Source organism: Varanus komodoensis, unplaced genomic scaffold (genome assembly GCF_004798865.1).
Source record: "Varanus komodoensis strain SLA01 unplaced genomic scaffold, ASM479886v1 scaffold23, whole genome shotgun sequence".
Classification (NCBI taxonomy): domain Eukaryota; kingdom Metazoa; phylum Chordata; class Lepidosauria; order Squamata; family Varanidae; genus Varanus; species Varanus komodoensis.
This window is the reverse complement of record NW_025335627.1, coordinates 10,023,400-10,050,766: the sequence shown is the minus strand read 5'-3', so window position 1 is coordinate 10,050,766 and position 27,367 is coordinate 10,023,400. Positions and strand designations below refer to the sequence as shown.

At 38.8% G+C, this 27,367-nt stretch overlaps 1 protein-coding gene and 1 long non-coding RNA gene across 9 annotated transcripts in view; both read right to left on the bottom strand.

Annotated features, from left to right (window-relative positions):
* Positions 1-27,086, bottom strand: part of ABI2 (abl interactor 2) — an 88,035-nt gene extending 60,949 nt beyond the window's left edge. For 3 of the 8 annotated variants that reach the window (XM_044431892.1, XM_044431894.1, XM_044431895.1), the window contains exon 1: positions 26,899-27,085. In XM_044431892.1, coding sequence (XP_044287827.1) covers positions 26,899-27,015 — 117 coding nt within the window. In that variant the 5' untranslated portion in view covers positions 27,016-27,085. Of the gene's footprint in view, positions 1-26,898 lie in introns of all 8 variants that reach the window. The other 5 variants (XM_044431896.1, XM_044431901.1, XM_044431902.1 and 2 more) reach the window with 3 other exon arrangements.
* Positions 359-18,785, bottom strand: LOC123024318. The gene is made up of 3 exons (XR_006414897.1): positions 13,547-18,785; positions 12,521-12,522; positions 359-368 (listed from the first exon to the last, which is right to left on the bottom strand). It is a non-coding gene; the product is annotated as an uncharacterized LOC123024318 (long non-coding RNA).
* Positions 27,087-27,367: the final 281 nt, after the last annotated feature.

Sequence of the window (27,367 nt, the reverse complement as noted above, 5' to 3'; positions counted from 1 at the left end):
GCATGTGAAATGAGTGCAATGGTGCGGTAGTTTGAACATTCCTTGGCATTGCCCTTCTTTGGGATCAGAATATAAACTGAACTTTTCCAATCCTGTGGCCACTGTTGAGTTTTCCAAATTTGCTGGCATATTGAGTGTAGCACTTTTACTGCATCGTCTTTTAGGATTTTGAATAGCTCAGCTGGAGTACTGTTGCCTCCACTAGTTTTGTTGTTGCTCAGACTTCCTAAGGCCCATTTGACTTCACATTCCAGGATGTCTGGCTCGAGGTCATGTAGCAAACTCCAAAGAATGGCTCCCAACCCCCAAGTTCAGTAATAAAAGTTTCATCTTTTTAGTACCTCTTGCTAGTTTCCCAGTATCTCTAGCTAATAAGAAAGGTCTTAATTTACAATAATATTCATTATTCATGCATTATTATTTAGTAGAAACTGTCGAACATTAAAGAAAGAGCATTAATCTGGAGCTATGGTTTTAACTTGTTAGAACAGCCTTGTAAGTCAAACCATTCCAATGTTTGCAGTTAGGTTCAAATTCCTCCTGCAACAACTCAAGCTACCTATTGATACTATTACTTCAGTACTCCTGCCTGTTCCACCCTAGATCAGGAGGCCACTTGAGTAAGCTACCTACTTGTTTCTGTGGGCTATGATGATCCATAACCACCAACAGCACCTCTCACTTAACAGAGATCATGCAAGAATATTTATGAATGGTGCCAAGTCCTGAGACTATGTCCAAGGTTCCAAATTGAGTCATCTGTTTTCACCGAAGAAATGTTTGCAATCTTATGTAATTAAAAAAATAAACACACATTAAAAGCTTGTATTTGGAAAAATCATGCTCAGTACTGATGCTGACAATTCATAGACAGCCTTGGACTCATTTAACTGGAGGAGCAGACTTGAGGTAAAGAAACAGGCAGATGGTAACATTGTTTGCTTCGATATTCCAAAGGCCTTTGACAAAGGCCCTACCCAAAGAATCCTGAGCAAACTTAGTTGTCATGAAATAAAATAGGCCCTTTTATGGACCAGTAAATAATAGGAAGTAGAGAATAGGAATAAATGCTAAATTCTGCCAATGAAGCGATGAAACTGAAAAGTGATGAAAATCCCACAGGAATCTGTACTGAAACCAAAAGCTTTTCAATGTATTCATAAAAGGACTGGAATTAGGAGTGAGCAATAAACTTGTTTGTGGATAGCACCAATTATTTACAGTGGTCAAAACAAAAGATATTGCAAGTAACTCCAAACTGATCTCTCCAAACCCCAAACTCATGGCTTGTTCTGGGGTTGTCATGTCATTTGAACCTAGGCAACGGGGCAGCAATTTGCCACATTTGCTGAGCTCACTGGAGCCAATGCCAAAGGCGGCGGATGGTCAATGGAATGACCATCAATGGCTCAGCCTTCCATGACCCATTTGGCCAAAGCAACAGAACACATTTTCATGAGCAACCCAGCACCCACATAATATGTTTTCACAATGGCTTGCGAGTTGTATGTCACCAAGAGTCAATATTCCTTAGCTCTAAAATTGAAAATGCGAATACAGCTTGTTATTTCCTAAAATTTCCACTAAAACAAGTATTCTCTGTCATGTACTTGATACTGACCTTAAGCTCCTATTTCAGTGTTCTTCAGCTGCAGATTATGAGTATTATATTGGCTGCCTCTGATCAGATATTTGTCCACTCTGTTGGCCACTGGCAGAGACAGGGGCTGATGATAGAATCCCTTATTCTGCTTTTAATTCAGACCTGCAGTTATATATGCAGTGTACTGGGAGGCAGTAATTCTCTCATTCCCCATGCCTATGCTTTCATTTTTGGCTTTTGCTCCACCATCTATGCCACTAGTTTTGGGTATAGTTCTAGTTGGCAGATCTCCAGGTTCTGTGGACAGCCTGCTCCTAAGGAATAAAATGCTTTTCACTAACCTAAAATTTTCTATGGTAGCAATTTAACAAACATAATGGTGCTTTATTGTCAAATTTTTATTCAATACGTAGCTAGAAAAACTTTAACAATGTTAATGGACTAGAGTTAAAAACTTCTGTCTTTTAGCTTCTGTGGTATCAATCTGCTTTTAAGGAAATCTGAGACTGACACTTGTCCCTAGGCATAGGTTATTACTTAACATTCACCACAGCGGTGTGCCACTTCCTGCCTTGAAATCAAAAGAGCCACAGAGACTAATGTTCTCAAAATACAACCCCTGCCACATGAACAACTGAACATAATTCAGAGTGCTCACACTTCAAAGAATATGTTCTCTTATCTAATAATTATTCAAAGTACTTCTTTGGTATTAGCTGTAACTCTGCCAGCTCAACAGCTGTACCAACAAACTAATCAATCGCTCAATTCAAGAACGAACATTTTCCATTTCCAACAGCAACTAAATAGTCAAAGATGCTTATAAAAGGTATACAAATCACCAATAAAAAATAAAAGCCTACCCTTTTCATTCCATTTCCAAATGGAAAAAGAGGAAGATCTTGTAACTTGATATGTAGAGCCCTGCTTACTAGTTTAAATTCATTAAAAATGAGTAAAAGCAGTACACAAATGCAAGAGTGGGTTGAATTGCAAATATATTGTTCTTGAGTATGGATCTAAGTTTGATTTGCTGCCATATGCTCATACTAAACTAGAATTTAAGATTGTGATCTCTTGGACCTAAAAGCCATATTTTTAACCTAGCCTTGCTTGCTGAAAGGCTTATCTTACAGGATAACAGAAGTCACTGTCAAGCATACAAGGTCTACTGTTGGATTACTAATAGGGGAGGTTGTATCAGGTAGAGAGAGCTTACTTTCTGAAAAAGACAAGTATTCTAGCTCTTGGCATGAAAGCTGTCCTATTTCAACTACTGATTAAGAAGCTAGATTATTTCTTGAAAAACTAGCCAATTCGGAAAGAGCAACAGATGCTTCTTTTAAGTTGCATTCATATACCAGTTTAGACAGAAAAATGGCCTACAGCTGGCACTAGATTGCACCTTCAGCCTTTGAACTGTGATTTACTTCAAAGAGGATTTGGTTAACACAGGGTGCGCATATTTCCTGCTCAGGAGTATGCTAACCACAAGTTCTTACTAATCTGTACTGTTTTCTTACAAGCTCACATTGATATGTAACCTGATGGGTATAAATTCATGCCACAATATGGACAGATTGTCTCCTCCACAGTGGAGAAGCCCAACCTGAAATCTGCCTGTACACTATGCAATTCCATGAAAAGAGATACTATTGCAGAGCCAGCTCTTTTGTACGAATGTGCATGATTTATGAGCTAACTTGGTTTAATTCCTAGGAAACAGAGGTACGTTCTCCTGATCCAGATTATTCACAGAGCACTGTTTCAACCTTCCCTAGAGATGTACAATATTATCACTGTTGATGCTCAACAAAGAAACTGGAATAGAAATTAAGATCTGGTAAGGTGCGGGGGGAGTCCTATTGTCCTAATATGAGAATTTAACCTGACCCCCTTTGAAAATTATAACTTATTCTAATGTAATATTTATATGAAGTTACCGTTGCTTAGCATTATTAGTGTTTTCTTGAGCTTTTTGTGTTTTATTTGGGTATTTTATTGTTTGTATATGGGTTTTAATGCTTGTAAATCTGTGGACTATTGGGGTGGTATATATATGCACTAAATAAGTAAATAAATAAAATTAGCATTTTAGAAGCATCCTTGTAGGACATGCTTTCTGGAACCCCAGAACGCCACAAGGAAGACTTTCTATGAACTCTGGAGCTAGCTGATCTTTAAAAAGCCAGAGGCAGAAGGCCCAACAATGGGGTCTAAAGTGCTGTGAACAAAGGCAATGAAGGTGGTAAGGGACAATAGCAGGTCTTTCAGAACTATACAGGAGTCTGAGGAAAGAATGATCTGCTACTGTGGAGGGGGGCTTTGGAAACACAAATAAATTAGTTCTCTCAACAACTGAATGAAATTGCAAAAACAGCAAGTGCAGCTATGAACTTAGGTCTACAGCAAGGGCAGGAGGAACAAAGTTAATACAATCCTATACTGAATTGCAGGGAAGAAATGAAGATCTTGAAAATTATAGTGGATACCCAAATCTGAGATTTTGGGAGATCTGAGAATATGTGTGAAATTTAGATATGTGATGACTTGCCTATCAGAATGTTTCCCCAAAATAATTGTAGAAAGAAGAAATATAGCATGGCCTCGCAAAATACAAACTAAACTGCAATGGGAAGATGCCCATGGGACATCACCACACACTTCACTAATGAGGCAGCAACAGAAACCTCCAGAGGCTCCAGATTGGGTATGCAACATCAGTATGAAAAAAACCTGGTCAAGGCTTTTAAATACTGTACTGAAGAGGCTGGGCACAAACCACAGCTGGGAACACAGAGTTAGACTCATCATTAAAATGGATGATTCTACCACAATTATTTCATCGCACTAGGAAGCCAAACAATTATTTGCGTTGATGTATTTCAGTCCAGGAGAGGAAGGGGTGGGGGAGGATGGTCCACTGCAGCAGCAGTAGAGCTCAACAGGGAAGAAACCAGTGAAGGAGTTTGCTTGGCAACAGAAGATGGGATCTCAACAAAAATGCAGCCTCAACAAGAATTAAGGAGGGTAATCAGTCCTAGTGTACACTTTTGCCTGCTAAATGAGTGCAAAGTCACTGATTCCATGATGCATTGCTCACCAGGTATTACCAAAATCAGTGGTTGTCAGTCTTGAGATACACAAGGACCTCTCGTCCATGTAAAAATCAGTGCAGAACCCATTAATAGATACTTTTTATGAAATACATTTTATTTGAACAGAATGTTGCAAAACATGTTGCAATAATACATTTCATACAATTTAAGCAGAAACCATTTATACATGCATTAATGAAGCCATTTATTTCTTAGTAACTAAATAATACAAAACATACTGAATGCAAACTAAATTTTAATATATCACTAAAAATTATACTTCATTTTATTTACATGGATGTGCTTGTTTTCTGTCAGAAAGAGAATGAAAAATTGGTATTATATTTCTGGTTCTGTACCTATTTTATCCCTGTATTTTGTTTTCATTGCTATAGATGCGGTAAGAGTCTTTTCATGTAAACAAGTTGTGACAAAAGGCATAAGAATTCTATTGTATTAAATGCTTCAGATATTCACTGCAAGTTTGCAACAAAAAATCAAGAAATTCTTCCTGTTTGTACTGCATATGTAATAATGAATCTGTAGATAAATCAATTAATTGTTCCCTCTCATTCACTGTTCAATTATCACTTTGACAATGATTAAATGGGTTCTTTAATAAATATGACCCCTTCCTGGATCACTGCCTTGCTGCGGCGAAGGAGCTTGTGTAGCACAATGAAGCAATGAGCTGTGCTGTGCAGGGGCACCCAAGACAGACAGGTCATAGCAGAGAGCTCTGACAAAAGGTGAGCCACTGGAGAAGGAAAAAACAACCCACTCCAGTATCCTTGCCATGAAAACCCCATGGACAGTTCTAAAGGGCAAAATGATATGACACCGGAAGATGAGCCCCTCAGGTCGGAAGGTGTCCAATGTGCTACTGGGGAAGAGCAGAGGGCTAGGACTAGTAGCGCCAGAAAGAATGAAGTAACTGGGTCAAAGGCAAAAGGACACTCAGTTGCGGATGTTTCTGGTGGTCAAAGGAAAGTCTGGTGCTATAAAGAACTATACTGCATAGGAACCTGGAATGTAAGTTCTATGAATCAAGGCAAGCTGGATGTGGTCAAACAAGAGATGACAAGACTGAACATCGACATCTTGGGAATCAGTGAACTAAAATGGACAGAATGGGTGAATTTAATTCAGATGACCATCAGGTATACTACTGCGGACAAGAATCCCTCAGAAGAAATGGAGTAGCCTTCATAGTCAATAAAAGAGTAGGAAAAGCAGTGCTGGAATACAATCTCCAAAATGACAGAATGATCTCAGTTCGAATCCAAGGCAAACCATTCAACATTACAATAGTCCAAGTCTATGCCCCAACCACTGGTGCTGAAGATGCTGAAGTTGACTGGTTCTATGAAGGCCTACAACACCTTCTAGAAATTACACAAAAAATGATGTCCATATCATCATGGGGGATTGGAATGCTAAAGTAGGAAGCCAAAAGATAACCGGAATAACAGGCAAGTTTGGCCTTGGAGTACAAAATGAAGCAGGGCACAGGCTGGCAGAATTTTGTCAAGAGAACATGCTGGTCATAGCAAACACTCTTTTCCAACAACCCAAGAGACAACTCTACACATGGACATCACCAGACGGTCAGCACAGAAATCAGATTGACTATGTGCTCTGCAGCCAAAGATGGAGAAGCTCTATACACTCAGTAAAAACTAGACCAGGAGCTGACTCACATCATGAGCTTCTGGTTGCAAAATTTAGGCTTAAGTTGAAGAAAGTAGGGAAAAGCACTAGGCCACTCAGGTATGACCTAAATCACATTCCTGATAAATATACAGTAGAGGTAACAAGTAGATTTAAGGAATTAGATCTGATAGACAGTGTCAGAAAAACTATGGACGGAGGTTCACAACATTGTACAAGAGTTAGCAACTAAAACCATCCCAAGGAAAAAGAAATGCAAGAAAGCAAAATGGCTGTCTGAGGAAGCTTTACAAATAGCTGAAAGAAGGGAAGCGAAAGGCAAAGAAAGAGAAAGATACACCAAACTGAATGAGAATTCCAGAGAATAGGTAGAAGAGATGAGAAGGCCTTCTTAAATGAACAGTGTAAAGAAACAGAAGAAAACAACAGAATAGGGAAGACTAGAGATCTCTTCCAGAAAATTGGAGATATGAAGGGAATGTTTCATGCAAAGATGGGCATGATAAAGGACCAAAATGGCAGGGACCTAACAGAGGCAGAAGAGATTAAGAAGAGCTTGTAAGATTACACAGAAGAACTATACAAGAAAGATCTTAACGTCCCTGATAACCACGATGGGGTGGTTGCTCAGCTATTCAAAATCCAGCTCAGCTATTCAAAATCCTAACTTTAATGATGCAGTTAAAGTGCTACACTCAGTATGCCAGCAAATTTGGAAAACTCAGCAGTGGCCACAGGATTGGAAAAGGTCAGTTTATATTCCAATTCCAAAGAAGAGCAATGCCAAAGAATGTCCAAATTACCGCACCATTGCACTCATCTCACATGCTAGCAAATTTATGCTCAAAATCCTACAAGCTAGCCTCCAGCAGCATGTGGACCGAGAACTACCAGAAGTACAGGCAGGGCTTTGAAGAGGCAGAGAAACTAGAGATCATATTGCCAACATACGCTGGATCATGGAGAAAGCTAGGGAGTTCCAGAAAAACATCTACTTCTGCTTCACTGACTATGCTGAAACCTTTGATTGTGTGGATCAACAATTGAATTGTGTGTCACAACAAACTGTGACAAGTTCTTAAAGAGATGGGAGTACCAGACCATCTCATCTGTCTCTTGAGAAACCTATATAGGGCCAAGAATCAACAGTGATAACAGGACATGGAACCACTGATAGGTTCAAAATTGAGAAAGGAGTTCGGCAAGGCTGTATACTTTTGCCCTGCCTATTTAACTTTTATGCAGAGCACATCATGATACCACTCTAATTGCAGAAAGTGAAGAGGAGCTCAAGAGCCTCTTGATGAGGGTGAAAGAGGAGAGCACAAAAGTTGGCCTGAAACTCAACATTAACAAAACTAAGATCATGGCATCCAGTCCTATCACTTCCTGGCAAATGGATGGGGAAGAAATGGAGGTAGTGACAGATTTTATTTATCTGGGCTCCAAGATCACGACAGACGGGGACTGCAGCCAATAAATTTAATGAATAGACGCTTGCTCCTGGGGAGGAAAGCTATGGCAAATCTAGACAGCATTCTAAAAAGCAGAGACATCACCCTGCCAACAAAAGTGCGTATAGTCAAGGCCATGGTTTCCCTTTTGCAATGTATGGCTGTGAAAGTTGGACCATAAGGAAGGCTGAGAGCCAAAGAATTGAGGCCTTTAAATTGTGGTGCTGGGGAAGGAGACCAAACCAGTCCGTCTTAGAGGAGATCAACCCTGACTACTCTTTAGAAGGTCAGATACTGAAGATGACACTCAAATACTTTGGCCACCTAATGAGAAGGACTCACTGGAGAAGGCCCTAATTCTGGGAACAATTGACTGCAGAAGAAAAAAGGAATGGTAAAGGATTGGGTGGATAGATGGAGCCACAGAAGCAGTCGGTGTGAGCTTAAGTGAAGGACAGGAAGGCCTGGAGGAATATTGTCCATGGGGGTCGCGATGGGTCGGGCACGACTTTGCAACTAGCAAGCAAGTAATATATAGTATATCACAGAAGTGAGTACATCCCTCACATTTTGTAAATATTTTATTATATCTTTTCATGTGACTACCCTGAAGAAATGACACTTTGCTACAATGTAAAGTAGTGAGTATACAGCTTGTATAACAGTGTAAATTTGCTGTCCCCTCAAAATAACTCAACACACAGCCATTAATATCTAAACCACTGGCAACAAAAGTGAGTACACCCCTAAGTGAAACTGTCCAAATTGGGCCCAAAGTGTCAATATTTTGTGTGATACTTCTGTGATATAATGTATATGATGTCATATGATTCTGTTTGCACTGGAAAATATTCTCTAATAGTTTTTGCAGATACAACAAATGCTTTTTTATGCATTCCTGAACATTTATAGGATGATTCAGATCATTTTGTAGCAAGAAATCACTTAATTTTTCAAAGCAGTTTACATCTTTTTTGTATGCATGAAATCCATATATTAAATTTTAAAATTATGACATTTATTCTAGCATTATCTTTAAATATATGAATTTTAGTTCCTTGGAGGGATATATTTACTGCATTCAAAAATGAAAGTATATCAGAATCTGCCTTGTAATTTTGAGCAATAATCATTTTTCAGCCAAGGTTAAAAAAAATTACCTGTTCTTTCAGTTCAAAAAACCTGCTCAAAAATGTTCCTTGGGATAGCCAGAATAACTCTACAAGTAGAAGCAATATTTTGTAAGAACTAGATAGCTCTGAACAGAGTAATGAGAATAATCTTGAGATTAGCTTCCTACCTAGATTTAATAAAATTGTTTTTCAAAACATCATCTTAAATGTCTTTTTTGGGAATTCATTTCTCAATAAGAGCATGATAGTGCAGACAGCAGTATATGACAATGCTGAATAAGTGAGGCTAATGTTTTTATTCTTTGTATGATTGGAGGGGACCTCATAACGTTTTGTTTCTTCAGTACAAATGTGAAAACATAAATCCCAAGATAGTCCATGGTTCTCCATCAAAAATGTTTTCACCAGTTGCGCTATTCTTAAGAGGCCTGCACATAAGAATATCCTCTTAGACAGGGAAACTGAAAATATAACATACCAGAACAATTAAAATAGCCAAACTGGCAACTGGCAAAGGATGTGAAAACACAGCGAGATTTTAAATGAGATATTAATTCATGCTCCCCAAAAGTGCCATATCACTAATGCATCTAACACTCATTGTATCAGAGGTATGCTATCAGTTAATTCGATCTTTGACACAGGTTTTATTTTTTGCCAAATAAATATGCCTCCCCTTCTTTAGCAACATGATAATTAATGAGTTAGGAAGCCACGGTTATTTTTACGTATAAATATGAAAAGTTCAAAAGCACTATTTTTCCACAATTTATGTACAATTTATTTTGAACTCCTCGTATTTATGCTTAAAATATTCTACATTTTTGCTTATCAAATGTAGGTGGTTACTTTCCATATGTCTTCTTAATTTTGTGGAGTTAGACTATTATTGCTTACCACTTTTTTGCATTCAACACATACTCTGTTTGGCCCATTTTCATTTCTGTTCCTAAAACTTAATCATATTAAATTGATCATATTTTCATCCTTTTTCTTTTTAACCACCTTTATGTAATTTCTGTTTTTTAATTGGTCCAGAAGTAAATGGAGATGTTGCTGAAGAACTTTCGTGTTTTTCTTCAATTTGATCAGATTTTTGTTTAAGTTTTCCTGCTTTTAAACAAAGGTCCATTGTAAAGGGCAAGTCTATTAAAATCAAATTTTTTATTTTTTCAGTCACATCAATCACAAAATCTATTCCATTGCACAAATCAAGAGACTTTTCCCACATACCTTTATGTAATTTGAAGTGAATGACTCGCTGTGTTTAAACAGTAAACTTTTTTTCTTCTTGATTCAACTTTGTTTGAATTTGCTTTTTGGTTAGGATTGGCTAATTTGCTCACAGCCCTGTCAATCAAATGCTGACAATGGAGAGAAAGGCTTGCTTTTTTCCATCTTTCACAGATCACTGTAAGTGAGACAGTGAACTTAAAGGCACACTCGCGCTCTCCAACAAGCAAGAGAAAATGTTTGTGTCAGCCTGGATAGCCAGAGGGAGGAATTATCTCAAAAGGGTTATTCAATTTGTTAAGGGGCAAGCAGATAGAAAGATGGCTGCTGGCAACTGCAGGTAACTGATTGGCTGGCCTTTCAGCTTTCCATGGGAGTGTCCTATGCAGAGGATTCTGGGAGTAGCAGTTTCAGATGCTTTATCAAGCCAGTATAACTGCTATACCTTGCAATCCAAATCTATTCAAATAAAAAAGCTCTTTGGCTTTAAAACAAATTAATCTGCTTTTATGTGTGAAAAAATTTTGAATTAAATTAAATTAAATTAAGACCTTGCCTTGTCACAGACGTACAATTTCACTGCAGTCATAAGAGTAAAATGTCGAACCCCTGGATGATTCTCATGGAACTCTGGGGTTTTGGGAAACACAGTTTGAATACCATGATCCTAAATAATCTTCCATTAACATTCAGAGAGATCATAATCTGGTGTATTTTGGGGGAAACCAATGATCAGACACAGTATCTGATTATGACCCAGTGCCAGTTACTATTTCCACATAAGGCACTCTCAACAAAATTTGTTTTCCTGGAAACCCTACTCTTATGACAGGAATCAAGAAAAGAATCAAATGACTTCTACATATATAATAATACATCAAACACAGAATCCCATAGCATGTGTGGTTCCATGACAGTAGTCATAAAGAGATAGTCCACAGAAGAGTTTAATCAAATCAAATGATGAAATATACTTTAAAAAATCAACTACCCTCAGAGATCCATAACTTAGAAGAAAAATATAGGAAATAAAGTGATTTTTGAACAGATTAGAACTGAAATGAACAGAAGTAAAAGCACTAGAAACAAACAAAAGTGCAATCGACTTACAATATTTCAAATTCCAAACTCTTAGCAAACAGAATTTTTAAAAGACATGCCAAAAGGAAAGGCAGGCAATAGGGAAAACCTACCATCTTAAATTAATAATCAACCTGCAAGTATTTTTCAAAACCTATGCACATTTGATTATTCCAGCTTTTCTCATATAATATCAGGAGAAAAAATATCTAACCAAATTAAACTCAATCATTAGGGATAATTTAAATAATTCATAAAATAAAGAAATGCAAAGATAGTCAGCTACAGCCTACTTCAACAACTCATATGAAAAACATATTGCCTTATTTACTCTGTTTAAGAACATGTGATTGCTTCCCTGGATGCTACTAAAGCATTTAGCAAATGAAAATGAAGCCTCATCGAAGATTAAATTCGAGAGTACAAAGGGAAGTTTAGGGCAAGGTCTTAGACTATATGTATAACAAAATGATACAAAGTGATGGTATCACCTCTGGAAAAATGTAATTAGCAAACCTAACAAATTGCCTGCTGCCCCAGCTGTTATTTGCGTTCTTAGCTGAACCCCTAATACATATGATCAAGGAAGATTCAAACATAAAGGGATAACAGTTAATGGTCAGTTAAATTTAAAAAAGAACTTTTCACAAGCTGACATAACCCTAACAGACCCAACTAGTGCATTGATACAAGCTATGAAGCTGATTAGTGAATGTGATAAAGTTGTATTACTTATAAAAGTCAGTCAGCCTATAGGTTTATGTTTAAATATTAGCATAACCATGAGAAATATCCAAGAAGCAGATAATGGTATCACTACTGGCTCTGATAAAATTAAATACTTGAAAGTCCAAATGCCAAATTATTTCCCATTGATAAAATAAAAACTAAATTTAAAGCTTGGAAGACTTAGCAAGACTGCAACAAAAATGGCAGTCAATGTTTCCAATTACTATTCTGGACTTCACATTGAAAAAAAAATGGCAAAAAATGCTCATCAGCTTTATGATTTAAAAAACTTATCTTAATAATCATACTCTGCCAAGCACAGCAGTAGGGAGACTGAATGTACCCAACACCTATACTCTAGCATTTCGAACCAATAAATGCTGCATATTATAGCTAATGATGCCAACAAATATTAGAGTCATTTGAATAAGTATCCCTGAATAAGAGAGTAATGGATGTACCATTCCATAAAATAGAGAAAATTAATATAACTTTCCCTCTTGGCAATTCCTTCTTGACAGCTAATCTGGAGGCATTGAAAAATTGGGGTTAATATTAATACTATGTGCTTACTTTTAAAAAAAATACTGATATATTTACACAGTTTTAGGACTGGGAGACGCAGTCAGTGAAAGATCTGTTTAATGACTCAGAACAAAGAAATGGATTTCAACTAAAGGAACAACTGAGGGAAATTAAAACCCAACTGCTTACAACGGGGCCAAATTATACATTCTACCTCAATTCCTGAAGTGGTACCACAGGTGGTATGATCTCTAACCAACTACCTACCTACCAACAGAAATTAATCCCAGTTCAAAAGGTCTGATGTCAGAAATATACAAAGGGCTTTCAGAAATATCAACAGTAATAGCATAAGACAGATAAATGTGGGGAAAATATTTGAGTATCACCACTGAAGCTGGTCAGGGAAATTTGCTGTGGATACTGTCTCCATAAAAATCAATTTCATTTAAATTAAAAGAAAATATAATTGAAGCGGTACATAAGTGGCATCTCACCCCAGGACAAATCAGCTATATTGGAACAGCCCTCAATGCTGGACAAGTTATGCTCAGGGAGGGGCTTTTAAACAGATGTGGTGGGATAGAAAATTAGACATATTCTAAGTAGCCATATTGCATTTAGCAAGAACAGTTACAGAACACGCCACATGTTAAACAATGGAACTCAGACTACTGTCCCTCTTCATGGGAGATAAGAAGCATCTATTGCATAAAGATGCATTAAGATTCTTCTGGACTACAGCCATAATGGAACTCACAAAAATCTAGAAATCTACACATGGACCAGCAACTGAAACCCGGAAAAAGAGATGCTAGAATATGTTCTTCCTACAAAAATTAAGCAGAGATCTATGGGCCATGCACAATAATGCAATTATTGATAATGGCAATGACACTCAGACATGCTGGTAACTCTTGAGTTCTTTAGCCAGCTATATTAAAACCTTCACAGTTGCATGTAACCATGTGAAAAGACCTGATTAATATCCCCTAGCTAAATCTAGGCTGGTAGCCAAACCCAGTGTGATATAGTGATTAAAAGCATGGGACTGGGACTCAGACGATCTGGATTCTAGTCCCCATTCAAGTCATGGAGCCAACTGAGTTACTTTGGGCCAATCACAGACTCTCAGCCCAGTCTACCTCACAGGGTTGTTGTTTAGGGGATAAGATGGTGAGCAGGATGAGAAAAATGATGTACACCTCTTTTTCACTGGAAAAAGCTGAACATAAATATAATAAATAAAGTCTACAGTATAATAGATTTGTATTGCTGTATCAAGCTCATTGTTGATAAGTTGTTTTATGCTTGTTGTCAGTTATGTTTCATGTTGTATCATTTCATGTTTGTTGATACATGAACTCTCTCTCTCTCTCTCTCTCTCTCTCTCTCTCTCTCTCACACACACACACACACACACACACACACACAGAGTGGTGTCAAATTTTTAATATCTTTAACCTGAGAGAGCACACTGTTCATTTGTAACTGCACTCAAATCATTACCATGGGTAAGCTTTAAAAAAGGAACATTAGTTTTAAAGCATTATGATTAGACTACTAATGCCTTTTAAATCTGTCCAGCACATATTTAAAACATCAGATACTTAAAGTGTTTACATGTCTTAAATCCTTTTCAATCTGGTTTTTTCATCATTCCCTTAAATATCTTTAATTATAATGTTTTGCCCCCCACAGGCCTATTTCTCACAAGACAGCTTTTCCTAAATAAAAGTCACCTCTATTCAAACTGTATGAATCCTGTGCATCAGTCATTAGGCATGTGATAGTCACATCTGTAATCTCCCCAAGTAAACATGTAATGGGCAGACCATTATTGCAGTTCCCCACCAGATTTCTTCAGCTGTAAAAGAATTGCACTCGCCGACAAATGCAAAACTAACTACACTTTTCTATATGGAAGGTACTTTTACCAGGAGATTTCTAAGGTAACTAAGCATTCATTTCCTTTCTTCAGCTAAAGATCCCCCACTTTTAGACATTTTAGACATTTAGCAAATGATGAAAAGTCTGCCTAGGTCCTGAAACATCCTGCCCATAAACAACTCTAAGAACTGCTGCCATTTCACCATTAGAAATATAGCCATGCCAATACCATGGATACCTACTAGATGGTTTCTGCAGCATCAATGTGATGTACCCCAAGTCTTTTCTTCAATACCATTTTCAGTTATGCACTCCAACATATTTCCATTTATTCACCTTCTCCATGCTTTTAAATGCACGATTTTTTCTTTATTTTAAGAGGGGGAATTTGCACCTTATAAAACTAAGTTTGTAAGACCAAAGCAGGGCTTAACCTGCTACCCTTCATAGAGTAACTTTTGCAGATTATTGGAGCCAATAAAGTGCTGGAGAAGAGTCAATGCTGTGCTGATTGGAGGGAACTTTTAGTCCAAAAGCATCCTTAACTGGGGGAGCAGGGGAAATAAATTAACCTCCCTACAGAGAGGTAATTTGACATTTTCTGTCTTCAAAGAATAAAGAAAATAAACCGAGTCACTTTAACACTTGTGGTGACCTGGCACTTGCAGGTAATCTCATCTGAGGATGCACAGCCTGGTGCAGCGCCAAAACTGGTAGCAGCTGCCACCGCAAGGAACAAACCAAACCCAGTCATCTCAGCTCTCAAACAGGCCCTTGGGAATCATTGACCTAGGGCCCCAGTGGAGCCCCTTGTGTGCAGCTTCTCTGGAGGCCCTTTCATACGCAGGGGAGCACAGCTACATTTCAGGTTTCGCTCAGCATGTTGGATTCAACCTGAGTGTTGAAACAGTACAATGTGACCCAAAGCCATCTTGTAACTTCCCCCCTTTCACTCCCAAAACATAGTCGGGGTTTTGCTGAAAACAGGGCAAAAGTACTTGGGCTACATAACACCTCAGTCAGGTCATCTGAATTTTCCTTTTCTCACAGAGCTAATTTACGCCCATGGCAAGGAAGATTCAAGTAGTCACACAGTCTATTTCAGGATAATGTTTGATATTCCACTATGAAGATAAGTAAGTTGAAAATTAATAGTTCTTCTTTCCTAGTACCATGGATTCATCTATGTACTTACTATTTAAATCATTTACACCCCACTATTCAAACAGAAAGACTTCCAGAGTGCCTTCCTTTCAAAACAGTAAATCCAAGTCACTTCCTGCACTCAGGCTTATATTCTAAAAAGTCTCAACACAAAAGGTAAGCAGGATGAGGAGAGGGAAGTATTATCATCACAACCTGCTTTAATGCAGATGTAATTGTTCATAGATTCATAGAATAGTAGGATCAGTAGGAGCCCAGAAAGCTGTTGGGTCCAACCAGCTGCTGGCACAGGACCCCAAGTCACAGCATCCCACTCATTACAATGCTGTGATAGCCAGGCTTGTTCCCCTTTCCATGACCAGCTCAAACAGTAACATAATAAAAACAGAGGGCATGAAAAATGTTGGACCCCTTGCTACTCAGTGAAAACAAACTCTTTTAGTCACATACCTCTAAGGATTTTTCATAAAACCATTCAGACTCAATATGAGTCACTGCAACTGGGGTGCATGAGCTATGGGGTCAGTTGGTCACTCCATCTGAGTGCACAGTGCAGCACCAAGACTGACTGGAATGTGGTACCATGTTCTATAAGGAATCCATCTCCAACACCAGGAGCCTAGTGAATTATTTATTTATTTAGGCACAATAAGGTTAATTTTGACCTAATTTGGTAATCACAGCAGGAGTTTCACATCTTTTCCTGAAGGGTTTTTGTGTTCGCTGGCTCAGCTATTGGTTGAGGGTTAGAGTTGAAAAGGAGACAGAGGGATGCTAGACAAGGGAAGCCTTCTCTGTCCTTAGAACAGGAACACAACTTTCTATATAGCATCTATCAGCCAGTGATGTGGGGCTGAAAATTCTTAAGTTCATAAGTAAAATTAGTGTATGTTCCTTGCAAATACAAATATTAGGCAAGTTTCAAATTTTGCCACTTTCAAAATTCTAATTAATGTTTTTCAGATGATTATTCTGGATAAGTAAAGAATGCATACGTGTCACTGAAATATATGTCTCAAAGTGAAATAGATATTGACAGAAAATTAGAAGATGCCACAACAGCCTTAGTGAAAGAGAGTCCGCTGAAATAGTTAAGTGGCTGTCAACATATCAAGCATATTTCTTTAGCTTACAAATATTATAGTATCAAAGTTTTTAGTATTTTTGTTTTACTTCTTAAATGTAAGCAATGTAAGGAAAATACAAGTCACTGTCTTTAAATTTTTACAAGTATTCCAATGAAAATTATATAACATTCAGAGCATAGTAATTATAATATAAAGATGGTTCAAATACCCCCATTTATTATATAGTCAGATCACTACATATTGGTCATCAACTAGTGGATCTTGCCTTGACATAAACTGTACTATACCAATGCATCATCACTGTTCTCTCTCTCTTTTCCCCCCTCCACACCTTTTTTGACCTTTGTTTTGAAGAAAGAAAAGGTAAATGTAAAGAGACAAGTGCATGTATGCAGTAAAAAGGACTGTGTTCCACCAGAGGGGAGAAAGCCAAAATAAATCATTTCCCCACTTGTTACCCCCCCCTTTTCCTAATGTTCTCTTTCATTTCCAGACTTAGACATCTCTAGTCCTGCATAATGGAAGTATTAAAGTAAAAAAACAGTGAAGGATAAGACAATGGCCTGGATTAAAGTATTACCTTAAATTGAAATTTTATAAACTATAAATAAGTAGAATACTACAAAGAGAAGAACTGCACCAAAATATCTAAGTGACAGAATCTTAGATTTTCCAATAGTTATGAAAACTAAATGCATAAAGATCAATAATGAGATACCCAGTAAAAATAAGAGCACTTATACTATCTTAAACAGATATTTAAATTACATGGCTCCTTGATCCTACCTTAGTGCCTATTATGCATTGAACTTAGACGCCTGCAAAGGTAATGCCTACATGCACAGACTTCCATGCAGGCTGGAAACCCAATGATTCAGGATTCCACCTCAAGCAGAGGTTTACACACAATGGCTTCATATATGCAGACAGCCATGCTCGACATGAGGATATTCAGAGTGGGGAAGGTATGCAATGCCATGGCGGGACCAGTCATGTGGCTCTGTTGCCTCTTTTTACATATAGAATGAGGGAAGGGGACTACAATTATTCCCATAAGTCACTTTGTTATATGGCAGTATCTGACTGAGATGGATGACAGTCACATGTTAACAAAATAAAGAAAGAAAAAAAGTTGCAATAAGCTTTAAGTAATTATCAATACTGGAATTTTTAATTGCACTTAGATGTGAATGCTGTCCTGCATGGCTTTTTATGATCCATCCCATAAATTCCTGGATATGAGACCAGATGGAAAAATCTCAGTGAAAATCAGACTCTATATAAAATTAGGTTGTATGAGTCCATAACATCACACACAGTCCAATTAACACTGATACTCTATTGTGCAAATCTTGTACTCAAGAAAGTCAAGTGGAGGTATACAGAGAAGATTCTACATGAATCAGACCCAATGCCTCACACATTTCACGTGTTTGCTTGACCAGCATCCTAATTCTTGTCAGGCAGCTTTATTTAATATGCAGTCCTCAAATGTTTCCTATAAAATCAACCAATGAATTGCAAAGAGATGCTGCATACAAAAGCTATTTATTTCTATTCTATGTTATAGATAGAACATAGAATAGAAATGTTCTATAGTATTAGTGTTCTGTTTTAAAAATGGCCAATTTTTTAAAGTTTTATCAAGATATTCCCACATCAGGTAATATGCAATCCAATGGCCTCTTACTATTTTTTACCTGAAGAACCCATGCAATTGAATGTCATGAACTGCAGAACCAAACTGATTTTTTTCCCAAACATACTAATGGTAAAAAAATGTTCCAATTATAAGAATTAGCAGTGAAAATATAATTCAGCTTAATTGGTCACTTGTAAACAGGAATTATGTATTTAATTGAAGTTGTCAAATGAAGGACTTTCTGCAGCAATGTTGCAAAACACATAAATACTATTTAGAGCTATTAAAGCTGCAATCCTGTACTTACATGTAATTATGCTCCACTGAATTCAATGGGCTTACTTCTAAATAGACATGTATAGGATTTCACTGTAAGATAATTTAACAAGCAATAATGCTAAAACTTTGTTATGCACTTACAGTTGTAACTGGTATGAACATGTATATATATTTGCATTCGGTTATGTATTCTATCACAGTTCTCTTTCTTGAAACCATCTGCCCCTGTACAAGCAGTATGAAACAAGAGCCCCCCCCCCCCATCTTGTTTCCACACATTAAAGGAACCCAGTGGTGGAAGGAGTTTTCCCATTTCTTGCTGGACGGGACAGATTCTGTCCATTTCCCAATTCTCTGGCAAGTGGTGACAAAGCTTTAAGGTAAAGCAGGGGTCAGTCATCACTTCACTGCATGCTTCAGAGCACCAAAAGAAATTTCTGTTGCATCCATGTCTCTCAAAACATATTGAGTGAAGTAAGGGGTTGGTCCTTTCCCTCTCCCATGTCCTCTGTGCATTCCAAAGGACTCAGTGGGGGCTGCCAGTGGTGATCACAAATAAAGCCTGGATACTCTAACAGGAAAGAATATGTGAACCCTAAATTATTTGCCCATATTCGTTCAGGGAAACTGTTACATAAATCCAATACTGCTTATACTGCAGTACTACAAAATTCATTAACAAGGCAACAAATCAGTCAAACCCAATAAATCTAATTTATAAGAGGCTGACCAAAATTAAAAGTATTGAAAAATTAGTATTAAAAACTCCTTGTAGCTTCAAAAACAGTTAACTGAAGTATGCCCTATCCATGACAACAACAGATTTCTTTTACTGCTGTGGGGCCACAATTTCTATGAAAATCATTATATGAATGAAAGCTAAAAGGGAGCTTGCAGCACCTATACTTTACAAATAATAACAGCAGCCACTCTGCATGAATCTGATTGAACCATATGAAAATATTGCCCATCAAGGAGAAAGGAAACCAACATACACTGAGAAAGCGACCCTGAGGGGGACTGTTGGTGAACCATGAGGCAGATCTACTACCCCACTCAGTCCAGCCAACTTGTGCCATGCTGGGTTGGTTTGTAGGACTTCTCAGCCCACCAGATCCATGTATTAACCCGTCCATCTATTAATAGCAAACACCTATACCAGCTACAAGGCTAGTACACTTGATGGGCCTGGATTAAATGTATTTGGGAAAACAGAGAGGACTTGAATCCAGTTGATCCAAATAATTCCTCAATACCCCATTTCAGAGATTTTGCCTGCTACCATAGTGCAACAGTACACATACTCTCTATTCTTAGTAATTGTATAAAAATTTTCACATGCCCTACTGAAAGTTTATGGTGAACTGATGAGATTAAATTGAATAATTTTCAGTACAGAAGGCCTTTCCCATCGAATACTCATTGGTGTAAACCTTGGCAAGCCTACAAACTAAAGGGTGCACATGTATTACTAGCAAATCTTATCAGGGCAAAATGGGTAGAATTCTTGCTGTAATCCAAGTACAGGCATTAATATATCTATGGTGCAAACATACAAGTGGCTGCTATTTTTGTTTAAAATCTTACAGGTAGAACAAACCAGAAATTCAGCTATGCCTTGTATGAAACAGTAATCTAAGTAACTGGCTCTCTTCATCAGCAGAAAAAAATTAATGGTACATTATTAACCTAAGCTTCTCTGGCTAACATTTTCTCTTTCAGGATTTTTGCCTCTAACAGCCTATGTTTTACAGTCACCATCAAAAAGACTTGGATTTGAATATGACCTCAAAATATTTTCCCTACTAAAGAGTGAATGAGAATCTTAGTCCTCTGTACTTACATACTGGGTCTAATCAGAAAATGGTAAACATGACTGCAGATTAAAGACCAGTGCAAAAGTGCCCATAGGATTCTTGAAGTATGTTTTCAGAAAGTGTTCCAAACACCTCTTCAATATTTGTACCACAGATATCACTGAGGTTTTACCACACAACATACTGCATAGTGATGAAAAAGACTGAAAACTGTCTACTGAACTTCTGAACTAGACAAATGTTTCACCACAAATTTGCAGATAAAAGAAGGCAAGTTAGAAATTTACCCATCAGTTTACCACCATTTTGGGAAAACCACTTGGCCTTTGGTCCCCTTCTTATTGGCCTTACCTTTGGACAGTCATGTCTTGATATTTGGCCTACTCTGCACTATGTAGCCAATGCATTAGGATAGTATAAATTTGATGGAGTTTTGCTGATCACAAAATGGCAGAGATGACACGCAGATTAAGTACAGACCAAATACTAATTAGAAATATGTAATTTTATATTTGAAGTAAAGTATGTATAGTCCTAATTTTGATTAAACTGCTTCCAGTTTTGGCAAGAACATTTAGAAATCTTCCAAGGACTGCCTAAAATCCTTGATGCCCATCTTTTTATTTTGCTGGAACTTTTTATGGTTCAGGTTTGTTTTATCTTTACCACATAATGTTATGTTCTTTTTATATATTATGTTCTTTTATCATATGTGTTTTTATTTTTATTCTTATTGCAAGTCTTAATAGGACAGTATATATCCTAGTTCACATGCTGGACCAACTCATCGTTTGCAAACAGTGAATTGTTCAGGAGATGAGCAGAAGCAAGTGGGTGGGAAAACACACAGAGTTTAAATTCAAAAAAAAAGATGAAAGAGGTTTTTCCCACTTTGGCAAGATATAACTAGCCCATGAAGATGCAACATCAACATCTAATTATATAGCTTGATATGCTGTTGTTTTTTAAATTATTGTATTGTGTAAGTCACCTTAAGTGCTCAATTCTAGACTGGAAAGGCAGAACATATTATCAATATAAATCAAGAACTAGTTGTCCCAATGTAAAGTGTTAACACTTCCTATTTTAAAGCTGTCCCTATCAAAGTATTTCACAATACACATGATTCTAGGAAGTTCTCTTTGCCTAATGGCTTTATAAAGAAATTAAGAAATTAAGCACTTAGATGTGAACTAAAGGGATTAAATATGAATTAAAATTCTTGAAGAACTTCTAGTTTACTTAAGTTAGAACTGACCACTTATGCCACATGCAAAAATCATTCAGTTCACTAATTGACTATACAGTATTATCCATCAGAATCATGTACTCATAGAAAAAGTCATCAAGTAATTCTGGCCTTTCCTTACATCTGCATTTTGCAGAACATTTCCTTAGACAGGTAGTTCCCAAGTTACCAATGTCTGGGTTACAAACAACCCATACTTATGAACATGTGGACTGCCATAAACCATATACGAATACCTCTAGTGAAAAGTCATGGGTATCTCTAGGTAACTAGACAATGTGTTTGGTGATGCGTCATCAGTGTCCATGTAGCTCCCTAGAGATAGTCACAGCTCCCTCTAGGGAGCTACGTGATTGTTTGGCAAATCATCAGTGGCAACCTAGTTCCCAAGAGAGAGGCACAGCTATCACTAGGGAACTATGCAATCTATCTCTAAGAAACTACATGATGCTTCTTCAGTGGCCATGTTCTTCAGAGATGTTGTATTCACAGCTTTTCATTCTGCGGCATCAGCTCAAGCATACCCAACCCAGTTTGTTCATGCGGTGGCACTTGCCCCTGTAGCCAGGCCCTCAAGCTGCTACAAGGCCATTTATTATGAGGAAAAGAAAATGGCTGTACAAACAACCCTTGACGCCTACTTCAAGAAGGAGACTGCAGTGGTAACTCCCCGCCCCCCACAGCAGTGCAATCAAACCCTGACTCTCCAGCACCAGGTCCATCTCTATTATCATCAGTTAATGTTAGCCTTAATGTTATCTCAAGAAAGTTCTAACCTGTTTTAAGAACTGTTCTGAGGGGTTTTTTGTTTTTGTTTTACAATACTGTATATCTATGCACATACACACATACAGATTCTCTCTCTCTCTCCAGTACCTATAGTTACTTTATTATTACTGTATTATTACAATGCTATATTTGTGTTTAAGATTTTTTGTGAATATGGAAGTGTTTCTTAAGTGTTTTACAGTCATAGAAAGGTAAAATATATACCAGGAGTGGCCAGACTTGCTCAACAGAATAGCCACATATAGTAAATGTCAGATATTTGAGATCTGCAAGACATGAACAAATATTTATTTATTATGACCAAAGTGTTGGGCTCTTCTAGCATTCCATAAGGCTGAGGAGAAAAAGGCTCCCTTCACCAGTCCACAGCCATGCTCACATACAGTAATAATCTGCACTGGCATAGTTCCTCCTCTTTCACGAATTCAGATGGTGTGGCACCAGCACCAACTCCCCATCTTCATCTACCAATTTGGCCCCAATACCCTCCACTCAGACCGCTTGAAAGCCAGCACAGGCACTCAGCTCCGTCCTCATTTCCTCTCCTCTCTCAGCTGCAGCCCTGGCGCAGTAATGCTCAAGTCTGCCCCATGTGCACATCGCACTCACATACCCCACAGTTGCCATTTGAAAACCACCAAGCTGGTTTATGGGGCTGCTACAGCACCAGCTCCTTGTCCCCACCTCCATTTCATTGCCAAACCAATCAGTACTGGACTGTTGGGCTTTTTCAGCCACTCTACAAGCCACTAAATAAGCTCAAAGAGCTGCATGCAGCTTGCAAGCTTCAATTTGGCCACCCCTGATATATACATACACTAAAGCAAACATCTGACTCGTTTGTGTCATCCAACTTACAGACAAATTTGACTGAAGGATGTACTCAAGAACAGAACTTGTTTTTTAACCCAGGGTACATACTTCTTTGTCGATTATTGTTTAAAGATTGCTTGTTTGTGACATTCTACATGTGATACATGCATCACTCAAAAGAGTGCAAGAATGTATAAATCACATTTTCCTTTAAGAATCTTGAGTGAAGCACTGTATTTCTACATGTTTATATTGCAAATAGGAATAATATTTTTTAGAAAAACCCTTTAGAAGAGCAGATTTGACATGCACATTCTTGCTTTAAAAGTGATTATGAATCAGATTTAAGAGGGAATTAATAATGATAAGCACTAATGAAGTACATCTGGACTTCAATGGCAACATATTCTAAAGCTACAATCCTATGGAAGCTTACCTAAGCATAAGGCACATTAACACACTGCTTCTTACTTCTGAGTAAACATAGACTGACAGGACTATGACACATCTTGGAATAGCCTACATGACAGTAATCTTGTCTAGTTTTTTTAAAACTGCTTTGTTCAGAAAGAAATATAATTTCTGCATCTGTAAATTACCTTGCTAAGGCAACATCTTAGGCTTAGGAAGTAATCCTATCAACCAAAGCCTTCAATGATCAGAAGCCCCTGAACCTGGAGGCTTCACAGTATCCAATTCAGGGTGGATGCAGTGGAAGAGGTGACCTTTGCCTTCACACACCCCTCCCCCTGCATTTTTACTGTGTCTTTTTGCCCATCTTGCAACATCAAGGAAGGAGCCCAGAGAAGTTCGTGGATAGCTTGTATCCCAGCCTCCCCAGTCTCCTCCCCTTCTACCAAAGCACTCCCTCCCTGCCCCCCAAGGTTTTCTTACCTTGGAAAGGAGCCAACATTTTTATTTCTGCTTCAGCAGCTAGGGCACGGGGAAGGGGGTAGAAGCAGTGTCTGACCACAGAGAGGGGAATCCCCAGTATCCTACAGCCCTCAGACAGTATCTAGGAGTCATAGGTTGCTCCCATCAGCTCTTTTAATTCTCTTCACTGAATTTAAAATCAGAAATTTAAAAAATTCCCCAACAGTAAAATATGCAGTATTTTTTAGTATTGTGTGCCATAAAGCCAGTCTTGTTTTCCCAGAAAATCATAAGAAAAACAGAAACACTCAGTAGTCAATCCATGATTGCTTCCCCCACAAAACAGCCACCCTGAGGTACAATATGCTGGCAAGATGGCACCTTCTCAGTCATATGCCAGGTTTACAGTATCTCAGTTATGTCTCCTACTCTGAACACTCTTTGTTATGCAGTTTGTATCATGTAATATAGCAGTAGGAACCAAAGAATCTACCAGAAAATCTCTCAGTGCTCCCCAAAATATCCATTCAAAAACTATTTGGAGGAAAGACCTTAATCTGCATAGTATAGCTGGCTAAAATGTGTACTGTTATCAAAGATTCTCCAATCCAAACACAGTATTGCCTTAACTTTCTGCAATCCACATTGACATTCTCCAATATCAGAGGGTAATGATAACAGCAGTCTTGCCACAGCACACAACCACTTAAATCAAACCTGAAATTTATTTATTTCCAGGTCAAGATGCCAGAATACCAACTATAAACAAGTTTAGTAACAAAGAGAAAGGAATCTTATTCGTCCTGGGCTACAAAAGCAAACCTTCAGTCTGGCTCTGAAAACCACTGTATAGAAAGGATACCATGATGAATCCATAGCATATATACTGAGGCAGATTAACTACAAAAGCATTCTGGAAGCACCAAGATATCATATCTATTTGACAGAACTGATTATTCAGATCATATAAATGGACCATAATGCATTATGTTATTGTGTCACTTTAAATGTTCTGCCTCTCAAGTTTAAGAATTTAAACTAGCATAACTTCTCAGTGTATATTTGCTTGTAGAAACACCTTCCATGTTATACAGATACAATGTGATCTCTCTTGAGAGCTTCCTGTATTTACTTACAGTGTAGGTACGCACAGAAAAGAATAAATGCTGAGGCTTCAGTATTCTTGCCACAACACATGTTCACCGCCAATTTAGAAAAATGTTATAAAATTGATTTGTTCAAAAGTGAAGAAAGGACTATGCAATATTCTTGAGAGACAGGAAATTTTGTCCTTTTCTCCAACCATTATCTCACATGAAGTCCAAAAAGCTCAGATTTATTAGCATGGATTCAGTGATAATGCTGGGCTTCAAAATCATTGATCCTTAGGTAAACCAAATTCACAAATATATGAATAAAAACTAATATATACCAAAGTCACAGATGAAGCTTCATGATGCCCACCTGAAGCAAGATCATGTATGTACATTCAGTTGTTAGCCACTTTCTTTTTTGCTCTTAGCATGGCAGTCATGATTATCTTATTATCTGCACCACTCCAACAATCCCTTTAGAAGTCTACCCTTATTTTGTCTTATGTTTTCTCTTGAAGTCTTCTTCTTATTTAATAATGGATCCTCTAACTGATCATATCAGCTTCCATGAATAATCTTTGAAACATAAAACACCAGCCAGTAGGAAAAAGCTGCTGAATTATATCACCATGCAATATGTTAACAAGCTTGCACACCAAGTAATAATACAAAGATTAACCAGATCACCTCTGAGAGAGAAGGAAATACTGGGGTGAAGAAAGTATGATCTAAAATGCATACAATACAGGCTCTAAGCTGAAAGGCTTTTCCTCAGATGCCTCTTCAAATGCCTATTTGTAGCATTTCAGCCTTCTGCACATTCATCCAAAAAGAAGCTGCTTTTTCTTTGCCAACCTCCCACCCAGCCACAGTCAGCTCTAATATTACCACATCACAGTGGGAGCCTTAAAGCTCAATGTAGTTTGACATCCCCTCAAGAACTATTGCCAGATCACAATTTCTACTATAAGGGGCAGTCTAGTAGCTTGGAGTATGAATTACATGATCAGCTAATATCCCCCTCTTGGCAATACATTGTAATATTCTTAGGAGAAGTGGGAGAAAGGAGGCAATCTCTTATGAAAGCACAGTGGGCAGCCATCTCTCAAGAAGCAGCAACGCACACACATGTGGACAGAGGCAGGAGGTTTATTCTTCTCTCCCCATCCTTTAAATCCTCTTCAAAAATACCAGCTAAGAATCTCCTCCTTATTCCCAAAGTGTAGCAAATACACTCAAGGCACGCAACACCCCCGGCACAGTGAGCATGAGAAGCATTTCACGCAACCCAATATCCCAGAGTCACCTCTGGGGCCGCAGACGAGGCAGTTGGGAAAGCATAAAGACCAGGCGCCCATGTGCCCACACTTTTCCCTTGCTTTTAACCTCACCCTCGGGGCGCCCGGCACAGCCTGCGACCTCGGGTATCTTTCGGCGCCCACTCTCTCAATTCTCAGCCCGCGGGCCTCCTGAGAGCCCGCGAAGACAGCGCAACCCCCTCCTCTTCAGGCCAGCTGACATGGAGCGGAGGGAAGGGCGGCGGGCGAGACCCCCACACCGCCTGCATGCGCACACTCGCACCGGCACCCCCGACTCTTTCTTCCCCTTCGCGCAATCCGGGGAGGCAGGCGAGGCGGGGGAGGGCGGGAGCGGAGGCGCGCTACCTCGCCGTACCTGGATATAGTTGCTCTCGCAGTATTCGGCGACCCTCTCGAGGTTCGTGTAGCTGTCGAAGAGGGCCCGGCGCCCTCCCGGGATCTCCTCCTCCAGCAGCATCTGCAGCTCCGCCATCTTCACATCCTCGCGCGCGCTCAGCCCCGCCCCTCCCGCTTCTCCCCCACCCCGCGTGCAGCCAACTGCCCCTCCCCTCTCTCTCTCCCTCCCCTTCCCTCCCTATCCCTCCGCCTCTGCTAGCCCTCCCCCCACTGCCGACTGCTACGTCCTCGTCCTCCGCCGCCAGCAAGCCCGACCGCGTCCTCTCCCTCACACTCGCCGCGAGAGGAGCACCCCCTGCCAGTCCTTGGCGGGGGCGCAGCACAGTCGGCCAACAGCGGCTGGCCCTACTGCGCAGGCGTCAGAGCCGCCTCTATTATTGCTCTCCGCTGCCCCTGCCCTGCGCCTCCTCCTGCTGTTCCCGCTCCCC